The sequence below is a fragment of the Salmo salar genome, chromosome ssa03 (genome assembly GCF_905237065.1).
Source record: "Salmo salar chromosome ssa03, Ssal_v3.1, whole genome shotgun sequence".
Classification (NCBI taxonomy): domain Eukaryota; kingdom Metazoa; phylum Chordata; class Actinopteri; order Salmoniformes; family Salmonidae; genus Salmo; species Salmo salar.
In genome coordinates, this window is record NC_059444.1 from 80715005 (window position 1) to 80722891 (window position 7887).

Here is a 7887-nt window from a genome sequence, read left to right on the forward strand (position 1 = left end):
TGCGGTAAGAAATTCCCGGAGGAAAAAACTCGATAAATGTTAAACCATTTTATATTCTATGTGTTTTCTGTACCATACGCAGAAAGATACAATTATACTGAATATAAATGTATACATAGGGTGCATTTCATTGATGTAATACAAATAAAATGATGAACAAACTGCCAAATGGCCCACACTTATAACCGGTGACAATAGTGTAACGACCCTGGGTTTATAAGCGAGGAAATCGACTCTGCCATTTGAGCATGCTTTTGCGGCACAGTCGATAGCGCGCCGGACTTCGGGCTTGAAGGTCGAGGGTTCGAGACCTGCTCCCTGCCTGCTGTTTCATTACAATACAATCGAGAAGAGATGATACTAGAGAGTGAACACCTATTCAAAACGACAAAAAATTCTCATTCACAGCTAGGGGATTGACGACTGGTGCTAGAACAGGAGGGAAACGACACGGCTTATTACAATTTACCCCAGTTCCGTGCTTTATATAATTTAGAGGTTTTTGAATATGTCAGTGCGCATGGTCACTCGTTTATGTTACGTCAGGAATGTTCATCTGTGTGTGTGTTCTCTGAGTTGCCTACATGAGTGTGTATGATACGTTACTAGACAACAGGAATGGACACTTGCTGAACAGAGCTGATTATTATGGTGAGTAAATAACTTAATAACTATATTTGTAACTTGAGTAATCAAAGGTTGGGTATGCTACTGACAATAGGTGTAAATTATTTATCAAGTATTTTCTGTTATAATATAACATTTTTGTATTATTTCATGGCTATGTTGTTTTACTATTCTTTTTGATTTATAACTCTTTACAAAGATTGAACGGCCTTTGTCATATTGTGATGTTTGCGGGCAGACATTCCCTTTTCCTTATGTTTAAAAACAGAGCCACTACCAAAATATACTTGTGCTCTGAAAGCCACTACAGAAAATATTGCAAGGGGTGGGGGTTAAAAACACACTTCTTTTTTTAATCAGTCATGGCAAGCTGAACATTTAAAACGTTCTTAATTATTCCATGTTATTTCTAGTTATGAGAATAAACATAACAGTTTTTTTTTGTCACATGGTCTGTCTCATATTATGACGTTCCAGAACAAGTCTATTGTCACTGCTCATGAGTGACACTGAATTGTTGACATTATTATGGGCTGGTGGTGGCCCTTTCTTTAGGCTAAACATTCATCATTACAAACCAGAATTATATACTTTCTCAGATTGTAACATACATACTTCCTTATTCTGCTCTAGTCTCAGTGCACTTTGGTGCTCTGTATAAAATAATCTGTGAAATGCATTTTGCGTAAAAAAGAAAAAGAAGAACCTATCAATATAAAGTATAAATAAAGTAAAGACACTTTTCTGTAACTGTTGTGTTCAGGCCGACCCGGACATGTCTTCGCAGAGTGGGGGTCATGATGTGGAGCTGTTCGTAGAGACCCCAGACTATGACCTGATCTGCACCATTTGCCAGGGGGTCCTCAGGTGCCCAGTAAGAGCTGCATGCCACCACATCTTCTGCAAGAAATGCATTTTACAATGGCTGAAGAGGTACTGCCTGTGCCTCATCACAAGCAAACATTATTGCGTCCATAGATCATGGTTGGATGAAGAGACAGTTTCCCAGACAGTTTCTCCATTGAAATAGCTTCATAGTCCAATACTATAGGTTTAATCTGTGTCAGGGAAACTGTCCCCAAATGTCTCAAATTCACATTGTCGTAGTATAGGCCTATAGTAATAGTTATTAGTATATTTGTTACTATAGTAAGAAATAGGTTATTATTCTACTGTAGCCTACATTTAAACCGATGATGACAATTTGTGAGTGAAGATGATCATTATTGTTCTTGAGGTGCAGACAGCAGACCTGCCCCTGCTGCAGAAAGCCTGTCAACCAGAGCTTGATATTTGTGATGTTCAAGCTAAGCAAGGTGATCGGTCGCCTAAAGATCAAGGTAAAGAAATGTAAATGTTTTGTTAGAGAAAAAACACACACTTGGAGCAACCTAATCTCTTGCAGCAAACTTCTGCTTACTTGCCCCATGGGTGTGTTCATGCTTAATCTCATAGAGCCAGATGCGTGTGCCTCTGAATATTGCATATACTCCGACAGTCTGGCACACAAGATTAGCACATGCTAACCTGGTTTACAGTAAGTATTAATTGAGCATCAGATACTCTTGCTAAAAGCTGGAATTAAATATGTAACAAACGCTTTGTTCAATAAAAAGTTACTGAAAAGTCACCAGATTTGGGTCTTATAATTCCTCTTTGACCAAATTGAGATCAGGAGGATCCTGTTTTGTTTCCATTGATCATCCTTGAGATGTTTCTACAATGTGATTGTAGTCCACCTGTGGTAAATTCAATTGATTGGACATGATTTGGAGAGGCACACACCTGTCAATATAAGGTCCCACCGTTGACAGTGCATGTCTGAGCAAAAACGCCATGAGGTTGAAGGAATTGTCCGTAGAGCTCTGAGACAGGATTGTGTTGAGGCACAGATCTGGGGAAGGGTACCAAAACAGTTCTGCAGCATTGAAGGTTCCAAAGAACACGATGGCCTCGATCATTCTTAAATGGAAGAAATTTGGAACCACCAAGACTCTTCCTAGAGCTGCCCGCCCGGCCAAACTGGGCAATCAGGGGAGAAGGGCCTTGTTCAGGGAGGTGACCAAGAACCCGATGGTCACTCTGACAGAGCTCTAGAGTTCCTCTGTGGAGATGGGCGAACCTTCCAGAAGGACAACCATCTCTGCAGCACTCCACCAATCATACCTTTATGGTAGTGGCCAGAGAGAAGCCACTCCTCAGAAAAGGGCACATGACAGCCCGCTTGGAGTTTGCTCAAAAGCACCTAAAGGTAATGAGAAACAAGATCCCATGGTCGGATTAAACGAAGATTGAACTCTTTGGCCTGAATGCCAAGCTTCACGTCTGGAGGTAACCTGACACCATCCCTATGGTGAAGCATGGTGGTGGCAGCATCATGCTGTGGGGGTGTTTTTCAGCAGCAGGGACTTAGGAGACTAGTCAGGAAAGATAAGGAGCAAAGTGCAGAGATACCTGATGAAAACCTGCTCCAGAGTGCTCAGGACCTCAGAGTGGGGAGAAGGTTCACCTTCCAACAGGACAACGACCCTAAGCACACAGCCAAGACAACACAGAAGTGTCCTTGAGTGGCCCAGCTAGAGCCCGGACTTGAACCTGATCAAAGATCTCTGGAGAGACCTGAAAATAGCTGTGCAGCGACGCTCCCTATCCAACCTGACAGAGCTTGAGAGGATCTACAGAGAAGAATGGGAGAAACTCCCCAAATACTGGTGTGCCAAGCTTGTAGTGTCCTACCCAAGAAGACTTGATGCTGTAATCGCTACCGAAGGTGCTTCAACTAAGTAAAGGGTCTGAATACTTATGTAGATGTGATATTTATTTATTTTTATAATACATTTGCACACATTTTGAAAAACCTGTTTTTGCTTTGTCATTATCGGGTATTGTGTGTAGCTTGATGAGGGGGTAAAAAAACAATTTAATCAATTTAGAATAAGGCTGTAAAGTAACAAAATGTGGAAAATGCCAAGGGGTCTGAATACTTTCCGAATGCACTGTACTTCTTACCCTTTGACATCTGCCCTTCTCTCTCCCATCTTTTCCCCCAGTGTAAAAACAAGATCCGTGGCTGCCCGCATACCTTAGCCCTGTCAGAGCAGTACTGCCACAGCATGAGCTGCCTGTTCGAGCTCATTCCCTGCCCCTACCAGGGCTGCCGTGCCCAGCTCCTCCGCAGGGACCTGGATGCCCACGCCAGGCACTGTGAGCACTGGAGCCAACCCTGCCACATGGGCTGTGGCACCGTGCTGTCCCACCGCACCCAGGCCAAGCACAACTGCTACAGGCAGCTGAGGCATGAGTACGAGGCCAGGCAGAGGAACCACCGAGCCATCGCAGCAGCCCTCCAAAGGAAGATGAGGAGGATGCAGAGCACCATGGCTGACATGAAGAGGCAGATCGGCCTGATCTGTGAAAGCCTGGAGGTCATGGACGAACTGGAGGAGGTGGAAGAGGAGGACCTGGGTCAAACCAGTGGGAGTTTCAGTAGCAGTAACAGCAGCTCCTGAGTCCTGATGTAATGTATTTATAAAAATGACTCGCACACACAATTGTCTCTGGCACTTGAACTGTTTAGGACTATGCAGAGTTTATTTTATTCCTAGCACCAAGTATGAAAGACCTGTGGAAATAGAATTTTCAGGGATGGACTGCCTCAAATAGCACATTTAGTCATAATTGCTTTGAGGGTGTGTTGATAATGAAACTTCATATTTCATTTGAAAATGTATAAAGTTGGAACAATTTTGTACTGTGTCCTTTAACATTTTGATTTGTAAAGGATGATATATTTTATAAATAAAGTCAGCAACCTTTAACCTGTGTGATTTGTTGTGTTATATCATTATGTATATGCACATTTTACATGTGACAATAAAAACACGTTTTATCTGTTTGCATGAAATGTTACTTCCAGGAGGTCCAATGTTGGCCCTTACTGGCTATAATAAACCACTGCAACTATGTATATATTCCATATGAAACAGAGACATAAGACATAATACAACTCCCATATTTGTATGCATAGAAGTCAGTATATTTCAAAAATATTTAATAGAATCCAGAAGTTTTATCATACAGATTACAGGGTGTAGGAAATATCGCGAGGTTTGCCCTCATATAAATAAAAACGGAACCAGACTAGGGCCTTCTTCCTGTTATACAGAACACGTAAGTAACATGTCGAACAATTCTTTATTCAACGAAATCCACAAGCATCTCTGTGATCTCTATACAGACTTCACTGTTTGCTGGCAGAAATCCTTAATTGTACTATTAACAGTTGATTTAGAATCAAATTGAAAAATGTTTAGGCAATTAATGATAATTGTGAATGACTGAAGGTATCAATTCCTCGTTAGCGCACATTGCTACAATATACAATATCCATGTGGTACTCGTTATGTTTACAGTACAATATGTAAATGTGTCGTTCAGAAACCTTAACGATGTGACGACGTTCATTACGTTCGTGTTTCTTATCCTATAATATTTCATTCACTAGCCAGTGCGCTAAGCAATTCCACGAGCCATGACGTTGATGCGGCCTTGGTGACGCGAATTTAGGTAGGTCATCGTTACTTATTCTGACGTTTACTCTTTTCTTTCTCAACAGCAAATGGCGGACAACGCCGGTGGAGAACGTGGAGGTTTCCGTGGAGGTTTTGGCAGTGGCGACCGGGGTCGTGGTCGTGGACGCGGCAGAGGCCGTGGTCGAGGTCGTGGACGCGGTGCCAGGGGCGGCAAGTCCGAGGACAAGGAAGTGAGTTGACAGCCTTGAGCCCTTGTTTTGCTTTCTGGTCACAATGAAGGCGATCACGAATGGAGACTAAACTTGCCTGAGTGACGTTGCATGTGCAATAAGTTGGGTTTATGTTTATTCATAATTCAAGTGATGCTTAGTCAGCCATTTTAAAACCCTACAGAAGTTGATTCTGCAGACCTTTGTCAGCAAGGCTTGGCCTGGCGTGGCTTTGTTCTTTCCTGTAGTGTCTGCTAGAGAGAACTGAGACGGTTTGAGGCCCTGCTGTGTCTCTTCCATGGCAAGGTTATAGGTAGATCTCAGACAACTAATAGTTGGTGGTCCTGTGGCTCAGTAGTTGGGAGCATGGCGTTTGCAGGGTTGGGTTTGATTCCCACTTGTGAGAAAAACATTCTCAAGTGCCACTAAGTCGCTTTGTTTACTGTACTAAATGTAAAAAAAAAAAAAGTTAATATAACTGTTTCTCTTTCAGTGGGTGCCAGTGACCAAGCTGGGCCGCCTTGTTAAGGACATGAAGATCAAGTCTCTGGAGGAAATCTATCTCTACTCCCTGCCCATCAAGGTAAATGACAACTTAATGGTTTCCATAGCTGTACATGTTCTTAAACTAAAATCACTATGAACAGTTCACTGTTTCCATCCTGCCTTTTCTGAAAGTGTTTTACCCATGTTATAGGAGTCTGAGATCATTGACTTCTTCCTGGGGTCCTCGTTGAAAGATGAGGTGCTGAAGATTATGCCTGTCCAGAAACAGACCAGGGCTGGCCAGCGCACCAGGTTCAAGGCCTTTGTTGCCATTGGTGACTACAACGGCCATGTGGGCCTGGGGGTGAAGTGCTCCAAGGAGGTGGCCACTGCCATTCGAGGAGCCATCATCCTGGCAAAGCTGTCCATCGTGCCTGTGAGGAGAGGATACTGGGGGAACAAGATTGGCAAGCCCCACACCGTGCCATGCAAGGTGACTGGTCGTTGCGGCTCCGTCCTGGTGCGTCTGATCCCTGCGCCCCGTGGTACTGGCATCGTGTCTGCCCCTGTGCCCAAGAAGCTGCTCACGATGGCTGGTATCGACGATTGCTACACCTCGGCCAGGGGCTGCACTGCCACTCTAGGCAACTTCGGTAAGAAACCTACGCTGTGTTTGACTCACTTTTCAATGGTGTTTTTAATGGGTATTATCAGTGCAGCCGCATCCCCCTCCTAGCTCTGCTCAGCTTCACCCATAAGTGGTGTAGTTGTCGTTAATCGGGAGGTAAACTAACGAGTATGGTAATGCACGGCAGAAAGACTTCCTAATAGTCTCTTCTGTTCCCCTTTTCTGTGCTCAACATCCAGCCCCAGTCACTACATTAGCATAGTCAGGTACATAAAAGCAAATTGATACTAAGTGTTTGTCTTTACAGCCAAGGCTACCTTTGATGCCATCTCCAAGACCTACAGCTACCTGACCCCTGATCTGTGGAAGGAGACGGTCTTCACCAAGTCTCCTTACCAGGTCAGTTCTAAAGCCTTGATGCCCTCCACATTCATAATGTATTGGATTTATAAAGCCCTTTTCCATGGTTCATTGTAAGGATGGGAACAAAGTAAATGTTGCCTTTGTATTGCCCGTTCATCGTCTCAAAAGTGAATGGGTTACTGAAGGAGGCATACAGTAATTATTGTGGTTGTCTTTGAGGGGTGCACACCAAATCCTTTCAATTCGATCAACTGCAACAACACAAAGTGTAGCGAGACATGATAGATCTAATGTACAAATGGGCAGTCGAGATCTGTGTTGCTGTGGTATGTGATATATTAATAAACACTAACAGACCTGGTTCTTATTCACAAATCCAAACTTGATTAAGTATGTTATTGACTCTAAGGAACTTGGATGTGTGAAAGTGTCAATTTTGTGTCCTGCAGGAGTTCACTGATCACCTGGCCAAGACCCACACCAGGGTGTCTGTGCAGAGAACGGCCGCAGCTGTCCCGGCATCCTCCTAAACACTTTTGTACAGTGGATTAAATAAAGGGTTTAACACCATTAATGTCTTCTAAAACTGATGTGCTGTAATGTGGTTATAATATTGTGATGAATCAAGATGCTGATGACTAGCTAGATCATGTGACAGTAATGAGATCTAACTCCATTTTGACACCATGGTTAATTATTACTTAGTAATAAAGTAATGAGTAAGTAATAAGTAAAGAAGACTTCAAGGCTTTAGTTCCCTCCAAATCTGGATTTAACCAGCACTGCTCTCAACCCCCAGTCTTCCCTATAAATCAGATTGATTTAGACCTTGGAGACAGTGGGAGTCCAATTAACCTCATAGGTTAAGATTTGGATTCCTCTGGTTTAGTTGCCGGCTGTTCTGCTAATTCGTACTGATGTTAGTCTGAATATTAAAGTGATTGTCACTGGCCAACACATAATACCCCATGGCTAAATGGAATTGCTAGATGTCTTTCCAAATAAAAAAATCAGGTAGGTCTTGCATGAAGTACGCAAAAAA

The 7887-nt window shown here is 43.0% G+C and overlaps 2 protein-coding genes and 1 non-coding gene across 4 annotated transcripts; all 3 read left to right on the top strand.

Moving 5' to 3' along the window:
* The first annotated feature begins 60 nt into the window (after positions 1–60).
* Positions 61–4445, top strand: rn151 (RING finger protein 151). 2 transcript variants are annotated; one of them, XM_014202903.2, is made up of 4 exons: positions 61–651; positions 1391–1560; positions 1871–1967; positions 3678–4445. In XM_014202903.2, the coding sequence occupies exons 1-4, from the start codon at positions 649–651 to the stop codon at positions 4134–4136; spliced, it is 729 nt and encodes a 242-aa protein (XP_014058378.1). In that variant the 5' UTR covers positions 61–648; the 3' UTR covers positions 4137–4445. The 2 variants fall into 2 exon arrangements, with proteins under 2 accessions (XP_014058378.1, NP_001134293.1); NM_001140821.1 differs by having other exon boundaries at positions 522–651; positions 1865–1967; positions 3678–4443.
* A 334-nt stretch (positions 4446–4779) lies between these two features.
* Positions 4780–7415, top strand: LOC106601815 (40S ribosomal protein S2). Its single transcript, XM_014194211.2, has 6 exons — positions 4780–4797; positions 5243–5389; positions 5862–5951; positions 6066–6507; positions 6790–6881; positions 7295–7415. The coding sequence occupies exons 2-6, from the start codon at positions 5246–5248 to the stop codon at positions 7373–7375; spliced, it is 849 nt and encodes a 282-aa protein (XP_014049686.1). The 5' UTR covers positions 4780–4797; positions 5243–5245; the 3' UTR covers positions 7376–7415.
* LOC123741960 (small nucleolar RNA SNORA9) lies at positions 5562–5698 on the top strand. The gene has a single exon (XR_006769483.1). It is a non-coding gene; the product is annotated as a small nucleolar RNA SNORA9 (small nucleolar RNA).
* Positions 7416–7887: the final 472 nt, after the last annotated feature.